The sequence below is a fragment of the Neovison vison genome, chromosome 2 (assembly GCF_020171115.1).
Source record: "Neovison vison isolate M4711 chromosome 2, ASM_NN_V1, whole genome shotgun sequence".
Classification (NCBI taxonomy): domain Eukaryota; kingdom Metazoa; phylum Chordata; class Mammalia; order Carnivora; family Mustelidae; genus Neogale; species Neogale vison.
The window spans coordinates 239216576-239241744 of record NC_058092.1 but is presented as its reverse complement, the minus strand read 5'-3'; the positions used below and the strand labels follow the sequence as shown (position 1 = coordinate 239241744).

The 25169-nt window shown below is 64.0% G+C and overlaps 1 protein-coding gene across 17 annotated transcripts in view; it reads right to left on the bottom strand.

Annotated features, from left to right (window-relative positions):
* Positions 1 to 21018, bottom strand: part of JAKMIP3 (Janus kinase and microtubule interacting protein 3) — a 42285-nt gene extending 21267 nt beyond the window's left edge. For 9 of the 17 annotated variants that reach the window (XM_044236705.1, XM_044236709.1, XM_044236707.1 and 6 more), the window contains exons 1-7: positions 20779 to 21018; positions 10890 to 11387; positions 5100 to 5315; positions 3573 to 3692; positions 2909 to 3055; positions 2048 to 2179; positions 395 to 430 (exon numbers count right to left, since the gene is read on the bottom strand). In XM_044236705.1, the coding sequence (XP_044092640.1) occupies positions 395 to 430; positions 2048 to 2179; positions 2909 to 3055; positions 3573 to 3692; positions 5100 to 5315; positions 10890 to 11387; positions 20779 to 20913 (1284 nt within the window). In that variant the 5' untranslated portion in view covers positions 20914 to 21018. The remainder of the gene's footprint in view (positions 1 to 394; positions 431 to 2047; positions 2180 to 2908; positions 3056 to 3572; positions 3693 to 5099; positions 5316 to 10889; positions 11388 to 20778) is intronic. The other 8 variants (XM_044236715.1, XM_044236716.1, XM_044236718.1 and 5 more) reach the window with 2 other exon arrangements.
* Between the last annotated feature and the right edge of the window lie 4151 nt (positions 21019 to 25169).

Below are 25169 nucleotides of genomic sequence, written 5' to 3'. Positions count from 1 at the left end.
TCCCCACACGGTGGAGACAGACCCTGCAGACATGGGAGGGGACCGAACACCCGTGTCTCCCCAGGGAGCTGAACTGCGTTTCCATGACCCTGACCATGTGCCGGCCACGCTTGGACTGCTGGATCACAGCAGCAGGGAGGAAACCCGTGGTGGGGTTGAGCGCTCCAGGGATGCCAGCCGTCCCTGAAGAATGGGCAAAGCTGGGTCCTGGTTCCTGCGGGCCTCCCCGATGGTCACATGGGGCATCTATCTGACCCTAACAAATGGGCAAAGCCTTTGGGCAGGTAGCCTATGTTGGCACGGCTGCCCTGTCTGGACTAGAAGGAGCCACCAGCAGGAGGGGTTCCAAGGACAAGTGTGCTGGGAAACTGGGGTGAATGTAGGAGTTACTTACTAGCACACTCTTCACGTAGCCGGCAGTCTCAAGTGTCTGCAGAGAGAAGAGCTGTGACAGAGCTGGGCGCACAGACCTGCTCCCCAGGGACCCAGAGCCTGTGGCTGTCCCAAACTCGGCCACCTCCCACTGCCTGGAGAGGGAGCATCTGACCTGACTCTCATGGTCCCCCCTCCCTCCCTAAGCTGACCTCCCAAGGGCACCGAGAACCTACAGGAGCACCTGGGGGCCCTCGGCCTTTCGGAAACGGCAATAACCTACGATTGCAACTGACCAGGATTTCCTCCTTTTCCTGAACGCCCCCACTCCCCACAGATCCTCTACACAGGGGGATGCGCAGCCACTGTGCGGCTGAACGAGACAAGAGGGCAGCTCTCAGGCACGGTCAGGGAAGGCTGAGCTGGCGAGACCCGCCCTGCAGCCCACACTGGGCTGTGGGGCCTCCTGTTACTTTGGAGACAACTTCAGTCATCAAAATGAAACAGGCCTTGGGGCCCGGCCAGCTCAGTCAGCAGAGCATGTGACTCGATCTCAGGGTCTTGAGTTCAAGCCCCACATCGGGCGTAGAACTTACTAAAAACGACAACAAGACAAGCCAGGCCAGCACTTCTGGGCCATAAGCCACACCGGCAGGAGAGATGCTGCTGTCCCTTCTGCGGCACCCAGAGGTCACAGAAGGACCAAGGCGACTTGCTCTGAAATGATCCGAGGGGACAGCAACAAGAAGCAGAAGGCCCCAAGCAGAGGGACTGCAGGAAGGTTTGGTGCAGGACTTTTTGCAAAACCGTGCCCTACAGGGACAGGGCAGTGTCGCCGGCCGGGTGGGCCCCGAAGAGCCTGTCCACGTCCTAGTGCCCAGCACCTGGGCCTGGACTTTATCTGGAAAAGGATCTCTGCAGACATGATTGAATCAGGGATCTGGAGGGGAGACTATCCTGGATTAGGGCACAGGCCCTCAGGAGAGAAGGGGAGGGACACAAAGCAGCCTTGCAGAGTCAGGCCCAGATCCGGGAGGCCCCAAGCTTTCCTGCAGCAAAGGATGGACCCTGGCCTGGCTCCGGCGCAGGGGGCGTGGCCCTGCTGCACCTGGACCGGATTCTGGCCTCCAGACTGAGAAAAGGTTGCGCTGCTCGGTCCCAGGGTCCCAGGAGCTAACACTGCGGCATCATTGCCCTTGAACCCCGGGGTCCGAAGCAGGGAGGAGACGACGCGGCTTTAGAGGGCCACTCGGGCATGGCCGCGGTGCAGCCCCAGGGAAGGGCGGGGGGACAGGCCTGCTGGGCTCTCCATCCCACAGACGGGGCTGGAGGGCAAGGAGCCCAGGTAGGTGAGCGGAGGGGTGGGGCCCGAGGGAGATGGGGGTGGGGCCGAGGGAGGAGAGGGGAGGAGCAGAGAGAGAGAGAGAGAGAGAGAGAGAGAGAGAGACGGGAGGGGCGGGGCCGAGGGAGGAGAGGGGAGGGGCTGAGGGAGACGGGGCGGGGAGCCCGTGGGTGGGAAAGGACGGACCGAGTGACGCGAGCTGAGGGGCGCGAGAAGAGGGGAGGGGCGTGCGAGAGGGGCGGGTCAAGGCCGAGGAAGAAGGGAGAGGAGGGCGTGGGCGTGGGCGTGGCCCTCGGCGAGGGGCGGGGCCGAGGGCGGGAGGGGCGCGGGCACCTTGGAAAGCTCGTCTATGAGGTTCTGCTGCTCCACGATCTGCATTTTCAGGAAGTCCACTTCTCTTTCGTCCTGGCTTTGGTCCAGGTCGTTCAGGGAGCTGGGCCTCCTGATGATGCCGGCCCTCTGCCGCTGCAAAGCCAGCCAGACGCGGTCACGCGGGGCGGGCTGCGGGCTGGTCGGCGGCCCCGAGCGGGTCCTCCCTGCCAGCGGGGCTCGCCCCGCGCAGCCGCGCCTCCCCGTCCGCCGGGGACCAGGAGCGCCTTGGCTCGGGCCGGGGCGGCGGGCGGCGGGCGGCAGGGTCCGGGGGAGTCTGCGCCCCGGGACGAGGCGGCGGCGTGAGCCGCCCGTCCCCGCACCCCGCCGCTTCCGAGCTGAGCGTGGGAAGGAGGCACTTCTGCAGCCGGGTGCGGGGAGGGGCTGCACCCCGGCCTTCCCCCATCCCCCAACCGCGGTGAAGGACCGGCTAAAGTAAGAAGGCACCCAGGAGACACCGGCTAACCATCCCCACTGCACGACTAGGCCCCCCCCCCCGGTGGCGCCGGCCTGCGCCCAGCTGGTCTGCAGCGGTGCGTCCCTCCACGCAGGTGTCCTGGGGCTCCTCCCACCTGAGCCCGAGATTTTCAGAGTCAGCAGAGGCCGGGGAACTCCTGGTGTTCCACCAGCAGCAGGCCTGGGGCCGGCCTGCCCAGTGACCTCCCGGTCCCGCCCAGGCAGATGCCCACAGCCTCGTCCCTCCACGCTCACAGCCTCACCTGCCGCCTCCTCTCCCAGCCAGCCCCGTGGGTTCCTTCGCTGCCCTGAGTCTGGAGCCGGGCGTGCGCACCCTCCCAGCCCACCGCACCAGGCAGGGCCCCTTACCATTTCTATGTTCTCCTGGGTGACAAACTTTAACTTGTTCTCCACCCGCCGCAGAGTGTGGGACAGATCCTCATTCTTCCGGGAAAGTCGCTTGTTCTTCTCCAGCAGCGGCTTGTACTGACTCTCTGCTTCCCTCAAGCGCTTTAACTGAAAGACAAAATTAATGACACCGCGCGACCGCAAGTGTGACATGGAACCAACGGTCCCCGTACGGAGTCGGCAAACTGACCAGAACAGCTTTGGCTCCAGCCACGCCGTCTGGGGCCAAGCCTCTATTTTGCCAGTAAGAGCCACAGGAGCCTCACCTGGCACATGACCCTTCAGGGCCCCTAGAGGAGCCCCACTCAGACACGGGCCACCTGAAATTCCGGTGCCCGTTAGCCGTAATCGTGATGGCTCCTCGGCGAGGGACGGGCCTCGCTCGGGTACTTCTGCTCAATAATATGGAGCAGGGATCAACCAACCGACGCCCAAGGCCCACATGTGGCCCCTCAACCAGGTTTTGTTCATAAAACTTTACTGAAACAGCTGAGAGGCCTGTACGCAAGCCCTGTCCTTGGCACCATCACTCCTTTCCACAAGGAAAGGGGGCACCCTGCCCCCCCAAGCAGCCACAGACCCATGGGACACAGATACCCCGTGGCCCTGCCCCACTGCCACTCACCAGCTCATTCCTTTCCTCCGAAAGCAAGGCGTTTCGGTCCTCCAGCTTCCGGACGATCGCACTCAACTCCGCGATCTTAAGCTGGAAGCGCCGAGCGTCCTTTTCATCCAACTGCTGTTCCTAAAACAAAAATCAACTGCAAACAACTGTTCGCAGACACACGCGCAGAAACCTCTGCAGATCCCAGTCACCGCGGAGAACAAAGCAGTTCTGCGCCTTTATAGCTCGTGATCGCACGTGGGGGGTGGGTAGGGGCAGACCCCCCCAGGGACAGGGGACCGCTGCTGACCACCGCGGCCACCGCCGACCGCACAGTGGGGGCAGAGCGAAGGAGCAGGATGTCCGGAATATGCAGTGAAAGGCAAGGGCGTGCAAAGGCGGGCACGCAGGTGTGGGCGGGTGCTGCCGCCTCCCTTGGGGCTGCTGAGGGCTGCCCCTGTCGGGAGGGCCTGCGTGTGCGGGAGGCAGGCTCGCAGCTTCCCTCGTATGATCGTGTGAGCATAGGAGGAGATGTTCAACCTGAGACTTTGCAAAGATGGCTTCCCAGGAAGCGTGCTCCCTCACACTGAGGTTCTACGAGGTCACTTTTGAAACCTCTGGAACCTCATTCAAAAATCAATCAAAACATTCTGATCCAGTTTCAGAGTCTCTCTGGAGTTCACACAATCCATTGAGTGGTAGAGCAAGATTCAATTCAGTTAAGCGATTTATAATAAAATTATAAAAAAAACATGTTCTATTCTTGAAATGTCGTTGTCCTCGGGCTGGCTCAGCTCAAACAGTTTGTCCTCAGAGCAAACAAAGGCATGTCCGGGGAGGACAGAGGAACGGTTCCTCATTCAGTAGGTGCAGGAGAGGCTAGGGGCAGGCCCGCAGGACCTGCACTGAGGGTCCATGGAACTTAGAGCCCCCCACCCCGGATTGCCAAGAACCACTCCAGCGGGCTCTGAATCAGGAGCAGCAATGAGCAGTGATGACGTCACAGCTGTGCGGCTGCGGGCTGCCCCCCACCCCACGCTATCTCGGCAGCCTGAAGAGGAGCAGAAGGGTGACGTGGTCACACAAAAAGTGGGTGGGCGTGACGGGCGGGGTGCGGGCGAATGGACAGTCAGGAGCCCGTGCACGTGGAGACGGAAATGGTGCAGCCTCGTCCCTCTCGCCCGGGGCGGGAACCGGGACCAGCAAGCAAGGACCGTCAGCTGCCTGGGCTCCTGGCAGCTGCAGGCAGGCTCCGGCTGGAGGCCTCGGGGGACCCTGGGGGGCGGGCGGTCGAGTGAAGGCCAGTGCTGTGCCACGCCAGCCAGGAAGCAAGGAGGCAGAAGTGTGTCTGCCCACCCAGCCAAGCTGGAGAAGCGGGGGGCCTGGGGTCCGGCAGACACAGTCAGCGTCCCTGGGGCGGGAGGTTCTGGTTCTGGACTCTGGACCGAGGCTCTCAACTCCCTGGGGAGCCGCCCAATCAGGCCCGCAGAGCCAGGCGCAGTGCTGTCTGTGACTCGGGTCGCGGGGGGAGCGTGGGGAGGTGCTTACAGGGCTTCCCGAGTGGTCTGAGGCGTCTCCTGCACCGCCTGCGTGAGGAAGCTCCCGTCTGGGGCTGCCCAGGTGCCGGTCAGCCTCTTTGACCTGCGACAGCTGCTCATCTAGAGCCTCTTTTTGGAGCTGCAGTCTCTGAGCATGCCCGGCTTGAACCCCTAACTCTCTCTCCAGCACGAAGACTGCTCTGTCTTTAAATCTTATCTCCTCCATCTACAAGGAGAACAGAACACAATCACACAGGCAGGCAGAGTACAGGTCTGCAGTTACCATAGACACACACGGCGGCACTCGGAGCCAGTGTCAGGAGGGTCCCCACGGGAGGGGCCCTGCCCATGTGTCTCTGGGCGCCACGACGGGATGCAAAGCAGGTGCCACAGCGCAGCCCCACTGCTCTGGCCGCGGCGTGACTCCCTCCATCCCACCCCCGGCCGGACTGGCCTCTGCTCTGCTGGTCCAGTTCAAGCTGGTGCAGCTGAGTCTCCTTCTGGACTCTGGGAACCCCTCCCAGTGTCCCACCCCTTGTGGTGCTGGACTGCGGGGGCTCCTGGAGGCTGGCACTGGCTGGCAGGTCCAGAGAAGCCCCCTCTAGCTCCTGCCTTCTGCCGTGTGTTGGGCAGGGCCGGGGAATCGCCGAGTTCCTGGGACCCCATCCATAGGAGACGGGGAGGAGCAAGGTCCGTCCTACAACAGGGCAGCTGAGGGTATGAGAAGCGGAAGTTTCTCGCTGCCTCTTCCCTCTCCTCTCTGAGGGTCACCCCTCCCAGAAAGAGTCGATGTTCTGGTCCTTCTGCACCCTGCCTGTCCTTGCCCCGAGGCGTGGACAGACCAAGATGCTGCCCGCTGGCTTGCAGGCAATGCTGCATTTTTCGTGTATCTTGCTTTAAGTTAAGGCTTGGAGGAGGGGGTCTCCGGACAAGTCAGCTCCAGACTGGAAGTCAGGAGTGTCCGGCCCACCCAGGCCTCTTCAGGCCAGCAGGCGAGTGGCCGTGAGGGGTCTACGGCCCTCCCCACTCTCCCTGAAGCGCTCAGCCTCCTGAGGCAGTGAGAAGGCTCTCTGCACGCGGCTGCCACCTGCCTCTGGGCCCCTCACCTGGCCGCTGCGGGATGGGCCGCTCCCCATGGGGAGGCAGACACACCCCACGCCCCCTTCTTCAGAGAGAGGGACGGACGGACTCGGGCGTGGCAAGGGGTCCTTACAAACAGTTCTCGATTTACGAAACGACTCAGTTTAAAACTAATTTGCAAACAGCGGAACAGGATGGGATATCTTGGCGCTTGGCTTGCCGTTTCGGGCTAACTAAGCTCATAAACCGGCCATCTGCTGAGGTCAGCTTGGGACAAAGACGTGAGATGTCTCATTAGCCTGGATCACAGAATTTGCAGGCAAGCGATGAACTGAACAGAATAAAAGAAATCCTTAATTGCTAAATTCCCATTTACTGGAGCACAAAGAAACACCCGGAATTAGTGAAAACAAAGGGACCAGTGAAATATAGTTGTATCGTTAAGCAGCCGTGTTCTGGGGTCTAATGACACTCATACGCAACACTTAGAACACATCACCATTCTTCCGTCAGGACCCCAGAAAATGAGTCCTACACAAAGATCCCACTGAAATGAGCTGCGCAAGCAGACGGCTTCGACCAAAAGGCAAACCTCCCTAAGATGTCGCCCAACCATACCATGTGCTGCGGCCAAGCAGGGTGACGGGCCCACAGAGGAAATTCAAGGACAGGCGCCTTCACACGGGAGTGGGATTTGATCATCAGGGTGGGAAGTCACTCTGAGTTCAGAGACAGTGTCCCAGGGGGTCCCCCTAACGCCGGGGGGCTCGGCACACAGCAGTGTCGGTGTCCATCAGTGTCCATGGGCAGCAGACGCCCAGACAGGACCCTACGGTTCCCACCCGAATGCCCACCTGGGAAGGGGGGACATGCCGCTGCATGAGGTGGAGAGAAAACTCTGGCTGGTCCTGTGGGGCCCCCAGGTCTAAAGGGCACTGCTTCCGACTGTGGCACATGTCTCCGTACGATGCCCAGGCCGGCCGGGGAAGCAGTGGTGGGCAGCATGGCACTGGGGCTGCAGTCCTGCTCCCTAGTGGCCCAGCACCCCATTTCCCTGCCAGAGGCCCGTGGGTTCTCTCTTCACAGAGAGCACCTGGGAATGTCATCTGTCCCCGTCTTGTGCAACCGCAAACACCCAGATGACCAGCCCTCCCCAAGGGACAGGACAAGGGCTTTCCGGTGAAATGGGGGCGTGAGTCAGGAGCCGCCGGTCACCCTGCCAACACCTACTCTCTCCCAAACCTCTGTAGTGGCTTCTAGGTGTCCTCCCTGTGTGCACGCCTGTGCCTGCTACAGCCCGTCCCTCACAACTACTGTCCTCGCTGAAAATGGAGTCCGGTGGCGTCACTCCCAAAGTTTCAAGGGAAGACCCCAAATCCTGACTGGGACTGGCCAGCTTCCAGATGAGCCGTCCCCACCCACCTGCAGTCCCAACCCACACCCGCAGCTCCCCCCTTCCCTCCCCTCCCCACAGCACAGCCATACCCCCTCACCCCTGGGAGCTCCTACATCCCCTGCCCTTCCCCCATAGCAGCCCCCACCCCACACCCCCTCACTCCTGGGAGCTCCTCCTCACCCCTTCTTCTCCAGCACACACACCCTTCACTCCCGCCCTCGTAGCACCCCCAGGCCCATCCCCTCCACACCCTCTTTCCCAGTTACAGAAGGTGTACGGGAACCGAGGCAGCCCTTGGGGTGGCTGGTCCCCAGGAAAGGATGCTGAGGCTGGAAGAATGGCCCTTGTGGAGGGGCGAGGACATTCCGCACACCCTGACTCGCCCCTGCCGTCCAGAGCAGGCTCTGCGCAGTGCACAGAACCAGAACCACGACATGGGGCGCCTGGGAACCTGCGTGTAAAATACCGTAGCGGGACCTGGGAACCTGCGTGTAAAATACCCTAATGGGTTCCTGGTCGGCTCTGTCGACCTAACGTCCCACTCTTGACTGAGGCTCGGGTCATGATCTCCAGGTCTGGGGATTGAGCCCCTCGTCCTCGGGCTGCACACTCCACGGGGCTCTGCTTCTCCCTTTCCCTCTGCCCCTCTCTCCATGCATGCTGTCTTTCTCTTTCTCAAATAAATAAAATCTTAAAAAAAAATTCGTTCTGGACTGTTTGTTGCTCGTGAATAAAAATACAACCAATCTCTGCATTTTGATCTTGATCCTAAAAATGTGCAGAACTGTCTTAATGGTTCTGGGGTTTTGGGGTGAATTGCTTAGGATTTCCTACAGGCACAGCACCTGCAAAAAAGACAGCTTTACACCTTCCTTTCCAGCCTGCTGTGTTTGGTGCCATTGTTCCGCCTTCTTGCCCTGACTCCAGCTCCTGGGGGGGGGGGGGAAGAAAACAAAGAGAGGCCCCCGACACGGCGCAGAACCTCCTACAGCCCGTCTGCCCGGGAGCCCCACGCGGCGCCCGCAATGCCGGGGGCACCGCGGCTCCGGGGGGCCCACGATCGGGGAAGGTCAGGAGCCACAGCGGCCTCCAGCTTCCTGGTGGCCATGCCGGCAGTTAAAAGACAACGCAGAGATGCCCTCGAATTCCTGATGGAAAACTTCTCCGCCCCCCAGTCCCCGACCCAGAAGCCTCGAGCATGAGAGCGGAATCCAAGTCTCGTAGGAAACACGCACAGTCTCCGGAAGTTCTCTCCGCACCCGGGGCCCGGGACGCCGCTGGAGATCGCATCCCGGCAGAAGTGGGAACCAGCGCCAGCAAAGAGGAGGCCAGGGGAGGACGGGGCCCAGGAGCGGCGGGGGCTCCCAGGCGGCGGGAGGTCGGGCTGGTGGCCGGGGCGGGGGAAGGCAGGCCCGCGGGCGGGTGGGGGGCTCCAGGAGGGGCGTCTCGGGAAGGAGGGCAATGCGTGACTGTGCTCGGGGCGGAGACGCCCTCCCGGGAATTCAGGCCGAATCACAAACAGGCACGGAGAGAAACAAGCAGATGAGAAGGTGAGCTCCACGGCCAAGGGAAGTGCAAGACGGTGACAGGGCCGCGGGCGCGGTGGGTCTTGTGTGAGGAGCACGCACCCGGCAGCCGTCTTGTCGACACGGATTTCACTCGAGTGCCCCCTGGGGCCTTCTCGTGTCCCTGAATACCCTGGGCTCTGGGCCCAGGACGCTGGCCCTGTGCTCCCACCTCCTCAGCTGGGCTGAATCGGCCATGGCTGGGCCTTGCCCCCCAGGGGCCACCCTGCTGTCCCGGGGCCGTCACCCGCCCCTTCCACAGGGCCTCAGTGAGCACCCGCTGGGGTCACCACTGGACGGGTCTCCCCTGACAGTGCCCACACCTCTCTGCATCGGCCCCTCGCTAACAGAAGCCGAGTCCTCCGGTGAAGAGCCGCCGGGACAACGTAGGAGTAAGCAGGAGCAGAGCGGAAGGGGGCCAGGGTCCGGGGCAGGCAAAGGGGGAGTAAAAACTGAGATTTCAAGAAGTAGAACTTTGTGGGTGCCTGCGTGGCTCAGTGGTTAAGCCTCTGCCCTCGGCTCAAGTCATGATCTCAGGGTCCCTGGATTGAGTCCCGCATCGGGATCCTTGCTCAGTGGGGAGCCTGCTTCCCTCTCCCTGCCTTTGCCTCTCTGCCTGCTTGTGCTCACGCTCTCTCTCTCTGACTAAATAAATACATAAATAAAACCTTTTAAAAAATTATAAATATAAGCATGTTTTTGAGAATTTGGCACAAAGTCCAGAAGAATCAGCTAAAAGAGCTGTCGGCAGCTGCCCCTGGGGGCGTCCATCCCAGGGCGGGGGCTGTGGTGGGCACCACAGGGATCGTCTGGTTGTGTTACAGGCGCCCAGCTGAGGAGACGGGCCACAGGCCTGCAGACACACAGTGGGCACTAACCGTCCCGTCCCACCTTCCTCCAGATGGTCACTGGCATCCCCCCCTTTCCCGGGCAGAAGAAGACAGGAGGGACCGGCCTGTCGCGTAAGGAAGCCCACACTTCCCTCAAGGGTCTTGGTGGCTCACGGCGGCACCGACGCATGGCTTAGAGTTGTGGGGGTCACGGAGTGGGGGACAGCCCGGGAAAGGAGGACGGCTGTCCGGGCTGGGGGTGTTTTGGCCCCCATGTGCACATGGCTGCAGAGCTGTGTTTGGCTCACAAGGCTTGCGTTCCCCCTTGGGGCCCGGGTCTGGAGAGCGGCTGGACCCCGTCTGGGAAATACAACATGGCGGCATGGCCCGGGGCAGGCTTAAAGTGGAGCCCAGGGAAGGGGGCAGAGGTGCCCGGCCGAGCTGCTTGGAGAGATGGCGGCATCGCACTCAGGGGGTCCCAGGGGTCCGGAGTGTGACCAGCAGCAGAGCCGGCTCGTCCCCAGCCCATGGCAGGGAACACGGGGCTCTAAGGTAGAGCCATTTCCCCCAAATACCAAGGAGGTCAAGCTCCAAGGGATGAGGACAGTCAGGCACAAGCCCTCCCATACCCTGAATATTCTCTTTAGCTCCTTGCTCTGGGTCTCTGAGGACGCCGACTCTCGGGGCGCCAACCACGGACAGCGGGTGTCTGGAGCCATCCCGACGCCCCAGGGAAGCGGCCGAAATCCGGCCACTCCTGACCGGACAAGAGGCTGACTCCCCATAGTCCAGACACAGAGCGTGCCTTCCCACACGGCACCGACACCAGGACGGCCCCTGGGGGCCGTGACCTTCACCTCTCTGGACCCTGCGCTCACGCCCACGCCCCACGTGCCCCTCCCCGCACCCCGTGCCCCGGGAGCACATACCAGCCTGCGGATCTCCCGCTCACACTCCTTCTTGATGCGGGAGATCTCCTCCTGGTGGAGATGGTACACGCTGCGGATCTCTGCGGCCTTGATCTTGTCGGCCTGGACCACGATGGTCAGCGCCTCCTCCACCTGCCTCTTGGCCCCCTTGAGCTCCGAGATCTCCTGCTGCATCTTCATCTTCTCCGCCTCGAACCCCTTCTTGGCCTCCTCCTTCGCCTCCGACAGCAGCACGACCTTGGCCTTGTCGGGGGCGCCGTCCCGCAGGGCGTGCAGCAGCGCCTGCAGCCGCTGGTTCTCGTTGTCCTTGACCTTGACGACCCTCAGCAGCTCGGCCTCGTGCTGCCGCAGCAGCGCCTCCCGCACGGCCTGCAGCTCCTTCATCTTCTCCTCGTGCAGCTTGGTCTTGAGCTCGGTGAGCAGCACCGCGTTCTTGTGCTGCTCGTGCTCCCGCACCTGCCGCAGCTCCTGGTTCTTCTCCCTCTCCACCCGGCTCACCTGAAAGACAGGAGCGCCGCCGCCCGCTGGTCACGTCCCGGCCCGCGCACCGGGGCTCGCGGCGGGAGTTCGGTGTTCCTCCCTGTGCGGCTGGGAACGATCTCCCCCTGAGACGCGTCCTCACGGACGAGCCGGGCGGGCGGAGAGCGTGCCAGGCGTCCTCGGCAGCCGGAGGCTGGAAGCACCGGGAGCCTGGAAAGGAAGATCACAGACACGTGGGTCCACACGGACCCGCTCCGCTGCCTACCCCCCGCCAGGCCCGGCCGCCTCGCCCATGAGCCGCAGGGAAGAAGGTGCGGGACGCGCGTGGGCAGGGGCCTCTGGCCCAGAGGACAGGGCGCTGCACTTAACGCCTGCGATGTTCTTGGCCGATGGGAGGCGACTTGAGGCCATCGGTCTGTCTAGATTTTGGAAATGCTCAGATTTTTGACTGAATCTCTTGTTTTCATCTAGAACGTCAGTCTTGGCTCAGGGCCCTCACCACCCACATGCGGCAAGAAATTGGGGCTCAGAACGAGCATGGGGTGAGGCAGCGGCTGACCCGCCCCAGGTCCCGCTGTGGCTGGTGTTTCGCTTCCGCCCTGGCCTCCAGGCTCCGCTGCACCTCATGCGGGGCCAGCATCCTTGAGCCCCCCCTTCTTTCCTGTGGACCCCAAGCCCAGCTCCAGAATGGGCGCCCCTGCTCCCCACTTAGCTACGGCTCCAGCTCCCCCCCACCATCCACCGTCCATAGGAGGAAGCGTCCGCATGGGCAGATGGGTGGCCCAGCCCCCTTCTCTGCTTTGGGGGCGTTAAGGGCAAAGGCAGAGCTGGAGCGCCTCGGTGAGCAGACAACCCCCACGGTGCCATCTGGGAAGTTCCATCCCCCCCCGCCCACGACCCTGGCACCCCAGCTCGCAACTCTGGGTTCTTTTCCCCAGGGTGACAAGCTCTGACCCTCCACCCTGGGCAGACCCACTGCCCATCCCCCAGACCGTGGCCAGCAGCCCCCAGATGCCCAGCCCTAACTCCGCACGCCAACCCGCCACTCTGCGTCCCCTTCTCACAGCAGCCTCCCCCCCAGTGCCTTATTCATCCCTCTCTGCAGGACCGTGGTGTCCGTCCGCGCCAGAGCGAGCATCCCTGGGACCCACGCAGACCGGGAGGTCACACGCCCCACACCCGCCGTACGCTTACCTCCCATCAGGACACGCATGTGACCGGACGCACTCAGCTGGGGCTCCCGGCTGGTGGTCCAGTGCGCAGTGGGGTCTACCCTGAGCTGCCCTCGGGATGGCTCAGACCCCGCAGTGCTGTACCAATTCTAGTGACCGAACTCTGTCTCAGCCTTGCAGGCCTCTGGGCGCTAGCAGGACCGAGCGAGTATCTGCCCGGCCGTCCCGGTTCCGGCCAGAGGAGGGGCCGTTGCTGAAGCCTAGTGCGAGGGCTCGCTCCTTTCCCACTGAAGGGGCGCTGCCCTTCTCCAGTTCGAGGCGAAGATGTCAATGGTGGTTCTCAGCCGTGTGGGGGGCAATCAGCAATCTGTGCTCTCAAGGGGGCCGCTCCCGAGCCATTTCAGCCCCCACGGTGGGGTCGGGGGCTTGCAGCTGGACATAGGGAGCCAGCCAGCCTCTTACATGGGCAAAGAGGGAAGAGCAGTGTGGTCATGTGGTGGCCACGGGTGGTCACAGGTGGTCACAGAGCTGGTATTTGTCGCAGCAGGAAGCTGGTGGAGGGGGTGCTCGGGGCCCTGCAGGGTCTGGCTCTCACTGGCTCTAGGCCGATTCAGAGACAACGGCACCCACACCTGCCGCGTACTTGCCCTTCTGTCCAGTGCCTGTGACCATCCCTGCTGCATGCGGGAAGGGCCTGGTGAAAACCCAGACCCACGCCAAGTGCCCAGCCCCACACGTTCCAACAAGCCGTGGGCAGGTTGGCCGGGGTCCCCTTCGGAGCCGGGTCCTCCGCGACAGCCCCCACAAGTGCACACGGCGCTCCCAGGAGACACAGGCTCTCACCGCAATTCTGAGCAAGACACACTGGATGGGAAGACCAGCCCCGCTGCTTCCTTGGGCTCCGAGGGTGCCCCAGAGATGCCCTCGGCCCCCACCTCGGCCTTCCACCCCCTTGGGTCTCCGGCAGCGGGCGTTCCCCTGACGCTCCATCCACGGGGCCCGTAAATTCCTCCCCATGTGCTGTGGCCTCAACCGCACGGCTCCCCGGGCCGGAGGCGTGCGATGGCGGGGATGTGGCCTGCGGCCCCGAGCACGCAGGCCGTGGGGAGGCGATGGGCAGGAGGCGTCCCAGGCTCCTGTCCCCAGATGAGCACCGACAACTGTGGAGATGTGCGTGGCCTGCCCGCTGGGTCCCACCGGTTCTGGGCGACTCCGATCTGCCCCGGAAACACAGGGCAGCTTTGAAAGTTAAGGAGACGGTCCTGCCGAGGTAGCGGGTAGCGACGCTTCCCTGAGATCCGCAGCTGCCTCGGCCGCAGACCGCGGCCCCCCAGGACCTCATCGACGTCCGGCTGACGCGGTTGCTGGTGGCTTAGCGGCGGAGCTCTTGACTCGTGGCTCGTGGGGCCACGGCTTCGCCTTCGCAGACGTCGCGGGCTGAGCGGTTTCTGCATCTGGGGTGGGTCTCCGCGCCACTCGACGGGCTCCCTGGGGGGGCAGGTCGCCGTTTCGGTTCATTCTTTCCATTCACCCACTTTCAAGGGACCAGGCTCCCCGTCGGCCCGGCAGGAGCCCGATTACTTGTTTGGTCAGGAACGTGTGGGTTTGCGCGTAGCTGGCGGGGTTCCGTTTGCCGCTGCTCTCATCCCCCTGAGGCTCAGAGCGTCCTTTGCGGCCCGTGCGAGCCAGCCCCGAAGCCTTCGGACGCGCCGTGACCCTGGCCGTCCCAGGCTCCCCGCAGGTCAGGCGATCCTGTGGCTCACCGCCGGCCCCAGCCTGTGCCCCAGGCACCCTGTCTTCTTTCAAGGGACAGTGCTATTTCGGCGTCCCGGCAGGACCCCGGGCTGCCGCAGCCCCCGGCTGGTCCCGGCTGCAGGCCTCCAGTCGGGCAGAATCGGCCTCCCCGTGCGTATGCGAGAGGAGATGCCTCGAGCTTCCCACCGGCACTTCCCATTTCCAGCTCGGTTTCCGCCTCCAGCCCAGGCTTCTGTTCGACTTCCCGGGGCAGCTTCCGTGCCTCTGCTCCCCTCACACGCAGAACCTGGTTCTCGAGGAAGCCGGGGCGGCGGGGGAGAACATCCCTGCGTTCCGCTTCTATCCACGTGAGACACGCGGTCCCTCGGAACCCGGGAGCTGCTGTGTTCACACCCTTCCTGCCAGTGAGAGTCCTGAGAACGGGTGTTTCCCCGCATTTTCCCTGCTCCCTTCCCAGTCTATCATGGTGGTGCCTTGTCTGCGTGGTTGGCTCCCGTGGCCTGGCCGTCCTCGGGCCTTGTTCAGAAAAAAACTACATTCCGTGCTGCCCACAGTCCTCACAAAAACCCGCCTGACCCCCCAAGTCCCACCCCAGGCCGAGCCAGGCTTTCCCTGAGGAGGGGGCGCTGGCCCCAAAGGACCTCCCCACCAGCCAGCCATCCCAGTGGCTGAGACCTGCTGTGGACACACACGGCCACGGTGACAGGCACTACCGTCTCCACTCCTTGGTCAAGGCCAAGGTCTCCCCTCAGGCCAGACCACAGCCCCACGAGGATGGCCCGCATCCGGCCCCTGACCCATGCAGACGCTCACAGGACTGGGTGGCCGCCATCCACAGTCCTGACCGGACGTCCCCAAGAGGGACCGATCTGCTGGAACTGCAGAGCGACAGGGGCCGGGCTGGGACGCCCTGAGGCCAGTCTCCCGCCAACCTGCTCCGGACAGGATGGAGACAGAGGCACCCGGAGTCCTGCTGCACGAGGAGCGTGGGCCCGGGACGCGCTGTATCCGCAGCCAAGATCCGTCACTGATGTCACCCGCCGAGAACATAACTGCATCTGCAAAGAGCCCCCAAGGCGCCGCCCGGAGCCTGCGGGAGGGTCCTGCGCTCAGACCGTGGCGCAGCAGGCCCGACCCGCCGGCCACACAGCCACAAGCCCGGGGTCTCTTCTCACCAGGGGCCCAGGCACGCCGTTCCACGCTTGTGTGTGCTTGGAAGCAGCCATAACCCTTTACGGGGCCACAGAACGTTTACGGCTCTCGAACACCACACATTTGCTCGAGGTTTATGGAATTTTAAATCACATGGGCACACAGCACCGCTGGGACCCGGCTTCAGGGGTCGTGGCCACCTCCACGCAGGCTGGCTTCCTATGGGAAAGGACCAGACCTTTCTCTTTAATTCGGGATCCTCCCCAGAGACAGGCTATGGAGGCATGAGGCCCGCTCCCTTACAGTCCAGCCAACAGCGGCGCCACCTCGGACCGACGGACAGGGAGGCCTCCTTCGTGGAGCTGAACGTGCACCGCTTACTTCCCACGTCAGCTGCTTGCGGCCTTTGCCCATGTTAGGCCAGTTTCTGGAACGCCCTGTCTCGGTCCTTGTTCCTCAAGGTCCTGGCTCTGAGAAGGCATCTTCCCTCCGGCTCGCTATCTGGTTCAGCTCTGGGTCTTTCCTGCCCCGTTTTGTCTGCCAAGTCCCAAGTGGCTGTATTTCCGCGGAGACTGCGGTCTCTCGCCCGACCAGGAGGAAAAGCTTGCAGCTGCCGCGGGAGCCTGCCGCACCCTGTGAGGGGCACTTGGTGTTTCCGGCCTGGAGGAGGGGAAGACCCTTCCCCATGGAAGGCTTGGAAACAACGGGGATTTGGCGATGTGGACATGACTCCCATTATCGACTCCCACACCTTCCACGGTTGTCACGCAGACGCCACCGCTCCCTCGGAGCCAGGCCTGCACGGCGGGTGTGCTGGACCGCGCTGGCTGCGGGGCCTGCCGTCCCTCCCCACCCCACGGCCTTCCCTAACCGGGGGGAGATTGCAACCGTCCCATGTTCCAGCATGACCTACAGTGTCAACTACCCCAACCTCATGACCAGGACACCGCACAATCCCCTAGTGGGTCCTGATCTGCGTTAGGCCCCCCTGTGCTCTGCCAATGTCGTGGTCCACGCGCTACACTATCGGGCCCCTCCTACCCCCACCTACACAGCCCTCCGTGGCCTGAACTCGGGGCCACCATTCCTGCCGCTGCATCAGGTAAGCCCTGTCCACAAGGAGCTCCCACGAACCCGCCTTGGCCTACTCTGTCCAGTCATTCTGGTCTCTGGCCTGGGCCACCTCTTCTGAGAGGCCCTCCTTGATTGCACCACTGCCGCCATGCCTTCTTGTCTGGGTTTACCTCGCCCAGATGCCTGCTTCCCGTTCCTCAGTGTCTCCGTTCACTGAGGTACGGCCTGGGGGTCACACAGGCACCCCGTGTTTCAGAAACTCCTTCCCAGTTAAAGGAGGCCAGCGTCCTTCGAGCAGGTAGAAGCGTGTCGTGTCCAGTCCTTCCCGCAGGCCACAGCGGTGCTTGTGAGCAGGGGGGCACCATGGGGGCAGGACCCCATGAGTGCGGGCCGTGGGGCTGCTCCGTGTTTGGGCTGGGCTGGAGCCTTGGCGTTGTGGTGGCGATGGGTGACCTTCAGCACCAGGCTTGTTTTCACCTCCTGTCCACGTTCACACCCCCAGCACCCCACTCTGCTTATCGGACGCTGAGTTCATTTCCACGCGGCTCCCACGACGCCTTCCGAGTGAGCTCCTCTCCCTGCGGGGCCAGCTCCCTCTTTCCGGAAGGTTCTTTGCCAGAGATGGCCCCACTTCAGTCTCCCGACCGAGGGTGGCCGCAGGACAGTCCTCTTCGATTTAACGTGTCTCATTCTTAACTGTCAAGTCAACCCCCAAGTACCCCACGAGAGGTTGACCAGCTGCCTGAAAACCGAGGTGCTGAGCTCACGCAGGTTCCCAGGCTTTCCGGGCACCTCGTCTACCCCGGCAAGTCACAGTCCCAAACCGTGGTGTCCCCGCTCCGGGACTGTGCTGGGGATTCCTGCTCAAGGGGGGCGACCCGCGCCATGGCCTCCGGCACACACCCGCCACGCAGCCGGGCTTGCGAGTGGGTCGGGTCCTGCTGGCTGTCCCCAGACGTCCAGGCTGAGGTCCAGATCCAGCCCTCCTCCCCAAGCATCTGGAAGGTGCCAAAACCAGACAGAAATCAGTCCCATGGTCCAGATCTGGTTATGCAAATTTGTCCCCCGCTGCTGCAATGGTGACGTTAACCGTGGCACATAAAAGACTTCAGGGTCGATAAGGACAGAGCGGCTGACGATCACGATGATCGGATTCGTGTTTTCCATCCCCCACGTCGGAATGACTAAGGCCCCAGCACCGGCAGCTTTGTGTGGTGAGGGTCGCGTTGGGCTGAGCAGACGGAGCGGGGGACACCAGCTCAGGATCGCTGGCCCGTTTCACTGACGGACCTGGCTGCTGGGGGAGACGGGAGAGCGCAGGCGGGAACTGGAAAGAGGCCCGAGGGACGTTCCGCCCTCCGATTATCCTGCTCCCAGCTCAAGGCCCCGGTGGGGGTGAGGACGTGTGCTCTGAACCCTGGGGGAGCCTGGGTGGCACAGTTAAGCGTTCGACTCTTGGTTTCAGCTGAGGTCATGATCTCAGAGTCGTGAGATCGAGCCCCAAGTAGGGCTCCCTGCTCAGCGGGGCGGGGCGGCCCTGCTGGTCTCTCCCTCTCCCCTGCTTCTCCTCCAGCACGCTCGCCCACTCTCTCAAATAATTAGATAAATCTTAAAAAGAAAGAAAGAAGCCATGAGCCCCACCGGCGTGCTAGGGACAGCCAAGCAGCTCCCTGACCTGAGCCCACGTTGGAGCCTGCTCTCCTCACGCCCGTCCTGGAGGCCAGCCCCAAGCGGGAGGAGACAGGAACGCCGGTGTGTCTGCGAGGGTCTAGAACTTTCTATTTGAATCGCGAAGGACAGTGGCCCGTGTCGGTTCTGGGTGGTGGGTATCGTCTACAGACACACACACAAACACACACCAACACACTTAAGCAAAAAAACACCTGAATGTTTTAATGATGCTTGGCAGGAAGGTACGGGTCTGGCTTGGAAGCAGCAGTGGGAGCCAGCGGTGGGGGAGGGAAGGCGCAAAGAACGTCCCCGGGTCTGAACGGCCGGGGTGCCCTCGGCTGCTCCTTCCCACCTTCCAGACCAGCAACAGGGGCAGGAAGGGGGACGATGGTGAAGAGCCACTACCCTGCCGCCACCTGCGTGTTCCTGGACTGGAGGAGACCCAGCTCTCCGGGACTGGCACCTTCTCCTGGGGCCCGTGGGGCTCTGTTCCCTGCACCCGCAGGCTGACCGCAGCCTAGGGCCACGGGGGACGCCGGCAGCCAGCGGCTGAGACGGCAGGGAAGGCGGCTCCGGGCCGTGATGCCCAAGGCCGTGGGCTTCAGAGCATCCCCTCGAGTGCACGGGGAAGGGCTCCTGCCAGCAAAGGGGAGCCCCGCCGGCCCCATTTCTAACAGGAGTCACAGGCCCTGCCGCGCAGCAAGTCTGCAAACCGCAGCCTCAGGGGCCTCACCCCTGCAGAGAGAAGAGCTCAGGGGGAGCTCCCCGCGGTCTCAGCCAGGTGACCGGGCTGTCTGGGGGTGCCGTGCTCTGGACACGCACACGCTCTCGGACCCAGCTTCCGCGCTCGGGGCCTCGGCCGCGCAGACCCCCGCTGGCTCCCGCCACCCCTGCCCTTGGCCCCCGAGGTTGGGAACCGCCCAGATGCCGCAGGCAGGTCCGTGTGGGCGGAGCCTCTGACCCGTCCCCGGCCCCGCGGAGCACCTGGTGCGGGCTGCTACCGTCCCGCGGCCGCGAACCCAGAACTCGAGCGCGGACTGCGGCCTTTTCTTTGCTTCCTCTGACCTTGGTGCCAAGAGGTCAGTCCTTCCGGGACAGAAGTGACAAAAGGCCCCGCCGCAGCACCTCGGCCGCCAGCTCCAGGGCCCTCGCACGGCGGTGAGGGGACGCGAGCTCCAACCCGGCCCGCTTCGGGCGCTGCGGACGCCCCAGGAGCGCACGCCCCGTCCCCCGCCCGGCGCCCCAGCGCACGCGCAGGAGCACAGCGCCGCCCTGACGCGCGGGAGTGCGCATGTGTGAGCGTCAGGCCCGCGTCCTCGTGCCTGCGCCTGCGCCTGCATCTGCGCCTGCGCCTGCATCTGCGCCTGCGCGCCGGGCCACTCTCTCACGAAGGGCCTGGGCCCCGCGCCGACCCGCGTGCAGGTCTGAGGCTCGGCCTCGGGGTGGGACGACCTCGAGGACTACGCGGCACGCGGGGCACCTTCCGTCCTGGGCCACGGGGTGTTTGCGCCTTCGCCCCAGGCTCGCCCCAGGCCGCCTGTCTGCGCCCCCCCGTGCTGGCCCTGCTGACTCGGGGGCCGCCGGCCCGGAGCGGCTGCTGGCCTCGGCGCTCCCCGACTCCCTGGTCCCAGCACTGGCCCCGCAGGCTCCGACCCCCCGCGGGCCCACCGAGGAGGCCCGGCCACGGAGCGGCCACGTGGTCGCCGGGACAGCAGCCTGCGGCGTCGGAGCCGCAGCCCCCCGGGGCCCTCCCTGCGCCGACGGCCCGGCTCCTGCCGCCTTTCTCCAGAGCGGGGAGCTCCGGCCGGACGGTGAGCGGCCACCACGGGCCACACTCCGCCCGCAGACGGCACGGGAACCGGCGGGCGCGGCCTGTCCGGTCACCGGGCTGATGCACGCGGGGTCTGAACCTCCGCGGTTACCACGGCTCCTGGGCCAGGGTGGAACCGGGTGGGGTCACGCAGCTGGTAGAGACCTGCCCGCGTCCCCACGGCCTCCCGGAAGAGCTCGGCCCGGGCCGGACCCCTCCGGACCCACCCGCTTCCACACTCGCAGGAGGCCTTGGTGGGGGCGGGGGCAGAGGTTCGGACGTGGAGGACAGCGGGTCCGTGGGAAGCCTCCCACCCAGGCCTGGCCTGGCCCGGAGCAGGCGGTCCCGGACCAGAACCCCACTCCCCCAGCACAAGCCCCGCCTTCCGCGTGGGCCTCGAGGACCCCAAGTGCCGGACGTCTGGGTGGTGCCATCTCAGGCCTGCCCCAGGCCATCGCCACTCCCCGGGGCTGCCCGCCGCGTTCCTGAGGCCCTGGAAGCGCTTTGCTCAGTCTGTGCCCGTTATCCCTGCAGCGGTCGTCCTACCGCCCATTCAGGGGACATTTCCCTACATTTCCCAGGATGGCGCCACTGGCCGAGGTCCCATTGGCCCAGGCACTGAACCAGGGCGGTCCCCCACCTCACACTACCCCCGACCCCCGGATGCCTGTCCTTCCCAACGGCCCTGAGAGCCCCTGAGGACCCTGGGACCAGGCAGGCAGACGCTGGGGCTGGGAAGGGGTGGAGAAGAGGGAAGGGGGGGTTCGGGGCCCACCTTGCCCTTCTCCTGCTGCAGCTCAATCTGGATGTCGGTGAGCTTGGCCCGCAGGTCCTCGTTGGCGGCCTGGAGAGCAGCGAGGAGCTCCGCCTTGTCCCCCTTGCCTCGGGCGCCCATGCCCTTCTTGGACATGGTGAGGGCGGCCCCAGGGGTGCCCGGGCGGGCCGCGTCTGGGCTGGGCTGTTCACACCAAGCTTGGGCAGGCAGGGCCTCCAGCGGCTCCACTACATTTCCTTGCTGGCCTGGAGGGAAAACAGGGATGGTGAACGGACTGGCCTCCCGCGGCCTCGGGTGGAGCTTGGGCCACGTGCAGCGGGGGAGGGGAGGGCCAAGGCTGGTGTCGAGCCCGGAGGAAGGTGTCCAGACGGCATGCCCGGTCCCCGGCCCCAGACCAAAGAGGCCCTCTGTGCTCCGTGCGCAACTGTGACGGGCCACTCGCACCGCCGGTGCCCTGCCAGGCGCACTAGGAGGGCCCGCAGGGTGTTCTTTCTGCCTCTTTGGAATGAGAGGCTGCGGACCCAACGTTAAGGTCCAGTTTCATACCTGAGTATGTCACCCCAGAGGCAATGGCGGGCGTGAACCAGGAGCTTCTCGGACAATGGGGTGGAGGCCGGGACGGCCCAACCCCTCCAGGGGACCCAAGAATTTTGCCCCAGGTGAACGTATGCCCTCGCCCTGAGCCAACACAGGGGAGACTGCACAGGCCCAGCCCCCCCCCCCACCCCGGGCGGCACCCTGCCCTGGGCCTGCCCATGCATCGCCCAGCACCGCCCTGGGAATTCCCTCCGTCTCCCCAGGCCTGGGGCTGCGTTTCCTTCCCCGGGGTTGCCCAGGTCTGAGTGTGGAGCAGGCCGCGTCCACATCTTGATGAAGCCTTGATGCCCCTGGCCCTCAAAGCTTCCATCCTGCACTTCAGACACCAGGACGGTGTCCCAGAGGTGCCCGGTAGCACCTGCCTGCCCACCCCAGCTCACAGGCCAGGAAGGTGCCTCCAGTGGGGTCAAAGTTCAGCCTGGATGCAGGCTGGGACACTGTCACTTCTAGGGACGTGCTCTCCGCGTGAGTCCCCGCAGCCTTTGTCCTCCCTGAGGCCTCGGGACACGGACTTGACAAAGCCCCAGACGGGAGTCCACGGAGAAGGCCCGCGCAGGCGACACCGAATGAGGAGGCTCGTCAGGCAGAGGCCTCACGTCGGCCTGGGGAGCAGAGCCAGATGGCAGACTCCTCCAAGACGGGGAGTGAAGCCGGTCAGAGACATTGGGACGTTTGGGGTCACCTCGGCACTGCTGTGGCCTCAGAAAAGATCCCAGCAGACCCTCTGTCCCTCCGCCCAAGCCCAATGGCTGGTCCTCTGCTCCCTTTCTGCCCCGGGGCCCCTGCCCAGAGATGAAGTACACGCCTGGCAGAAGGGAGGGGCCGAGGCCTAGGCTCCCGGTTACATTTGCAGAGTCAGCCTGGGGCCATTTTGCAGATTTTCCAGCTCTGTGTAAAGGGTTTTCTGCCCAATTGCAAGGACGTTTCCCTTCACGTCTTCACCGGTGGCGCCGAGAGACCCCTGGGTCAGTATTCCCGCCGGCAAAGCCACACAGCTGCGTCTGCTGAGGGCAGGCCCACATGCAGGCCCCCAGCCCCACAGGCCGCTGCTGCGGGGCTGTCCCGGGGCTTCTTATCAGCTGCAGGACCCCCTCGTGTCCGGGCGACGCCTGGGTGCTGACCACGGACAACAGGAGCCTGAAGCGTGGCCGACGCGGCGCTGCTCAGGGAAATGGATGAAGCAGCAGCTTTGGAAGAAGAAGGGTCCTGGCTGCTCCGACTGGCCACATGAGCTAGTGTCCCATTGTCCACGGCGTGGCCTCTGCCACGGCATTTGTGGGGGGGGTGGTCAGGAGATGTGGACTGGCGGGTTTCCATTTGGGAGAGGAAAAGGACAGAAAGTTAAAAGCCCCCCAGTTCCTGCCTTGGTCATCAAAAGCTCTTGGGGGGAGCACTGGGGGGGTCGCCTGGGTGGCTCAGTTGGCGGAGCGTCCGACTCTTAGTTTCAGCTCAGGTCATGGTCTCAGGGTCCTAGGATCAAGCCCTGCCTTGACCTCCCTGCTCAGAGGGGAGCCTGTTTCTCCCTCTCCCTCCACCTTCCTCCTGCTCTCCTGCTCTCTCTCTCCAAACAAATAAATCAAATTTTAAAAAGAAAAGCTTGTGGGGGGCCAGGGCAGTGTTTCTGTGGTGGGAGGGAGCCCAGGCCGCCCGTTGGCAGGTTCCCTGCAGACTGCTCAAGGGAACCCCTCGAAGGGCCCGGTGGTCCTGCCTGCAGGCTGTTCTCCACAGCCTGGGCTAAACCACCGTTCTGGCCCCGTGGGCAGAGACTTAGGGGGTCCCGGGGACAGACAGACAGACGTAGCTTTCGGGACATAAGTCATTTCAGGCCCCCGGCCGTCCCGCGGGAGCAGAGAACAAGCAGCCACGTGAGGCAGGAGAGAACCTCGTCACACGAGGGACAGTGGCTCGGGCACGACCCCCAGGGCTGGTTCCGAAGGGAAGACGGATCCTGGACCAGCCGTGCAGCATCCAGACCCTGTGAGCCCTCAGGTCCGGGACCCGCCGGAGCCAGACCACCGGCCCCAACCCGGGCGGGCCTCGTGACGCGGCCCTGCGCTCGGTCACCTTCGGACGCCTTCTGCCCGCTTCCACGCTGAGTGCCGTCCACGCAAGGCCCTGGGGACTCGCTGCCCCTCGGCTCACACCCCCGCCCCCGCGGTGTGGTTGTCGCCTCGAGAGGGCGCCCCGGTGCTCTCCTTCCTTGTTGCGGGGAAAACCCTTCCTTTTCCTGTTCTCTGGCTTGGTGGCGTCTCTCGGCTCGACGCCCCCCAGGGGGACCCCAGTCCCCGGTGACAGCCCTGTCCTCCTGCCTCCCCTGGTCAAGACCGCTACGTCTCCCTGCTGCCCGCACCAGGTGCCCGCGAATTCCCAGTCTCCGGCTCAGTCCGCCCAGGCTGCCTTCCACCCCCACTACGCAGATACTCCATGTCTTCCGTAGATGGGGTGGTGGTTTTTTTACGCATTTTCTTTTTAAGATTTTACTTATTTGAGAGTGAGAGCAGGAGCAGGGGGGGGGCAGGCAGAGGGAGAGGCAGAAGCAGGTTCCTCACCGACTGAGGAGGCAGACGCGGGACTCGATCCCAGGACCCTGTGATCACGACCTGAACCGAAGGCAGCCGCCCAACCAGCTGAGCCCAGCCAGGCGCCTCTTTTTTACGTATTTTGAGATGAAACTCTGTAGGTCCGGCACCACCGGTGTGTGAGGACGGAAGTGACCGTGGGGCAAGACGGAGCGGGTTCCCGACAGACACCTGTGGCACAGCCCTGAGCCTGCACGGCAGCCTGGGGGTCCCTTCCTTCCCACCCATGCCCTCCGAGCCCTGAGCCCTCCTCCTGGCCGCCCCCACTGCCCACCGTGCCTTTTGCTCTGTCGGGAACACGCTTCCACCCGGCTCAGCACAGACGGTCGGCTCCGGCCTGGGCTCGGGATCCCTGCTGGCCGCCCCCGCCGTGCTCTGGACAACCTGCACTGAGAATTTTCCATGCATCGAGGGGCACTGAGCCCTCCCTGACCTCTCCCCAAAGGTAGAGTTAGTATTTTCCTCCAACACCAGTTTGGGGGCAAATAAGGAACCTGGCAACTTTATTACTATGGAAATGAGTGGGAAAAACTAACCCCCTCCCCCTTCCCTTGAAGGCAGTGGGATGGGACTGGTCTACATCCAAGCAGGGATTCCTGGGCCGCCCCCCACCCCCCCAGCCCTTGATGGGATTACCGCCAGCAGGAAGGAAAGGGGACTTTCACGCCCCATATCCTGTTTGTGCTAATGATCTCCTGGTGGATCCCTCCGAGGTGAGTCGGTAGGATGAAGCCTCTGCCTGCACCGGGACAGGCGCAAAGGCGGCACCCAGAGGGCTCTGGGGTGTCCTGCTCCGCCCTAGTGCCTCTGCACACCCCATGCCTTCCCCTCCGTGCCCACACCCGGTAAAGCAGAAGCTGGAAGGGTCACGTTCGGGGCACACACCCCGCTTCCTTCCTGTTTCCACCCCGCTTTCTTCCTGGGAGACAGAAGAGGCGGCCGGAGGGAGACACAGGGGGCTGGGGGGCCCGTGGCCTTTGCTGGCTGCTCCGGCTGGAGCACTCACCCCTTCCCAGAGGAACCGGTGAGTGCTGGAAGCAGGGGCTAGGGGTGGAGGGTCAGCAGGCCACCCCTGGGGCTGCACCAGCCCAACCAGGCCACGGGTGGGCCCCCAGCCAACATGCTTGAGTGTCCAAGCGCAACAACCGTGAAACCCACGGCTTCCCGTCGCAGGGCTCAGTCCGATCGTCCAGTGTCCACGTACTGGTGGGGTCC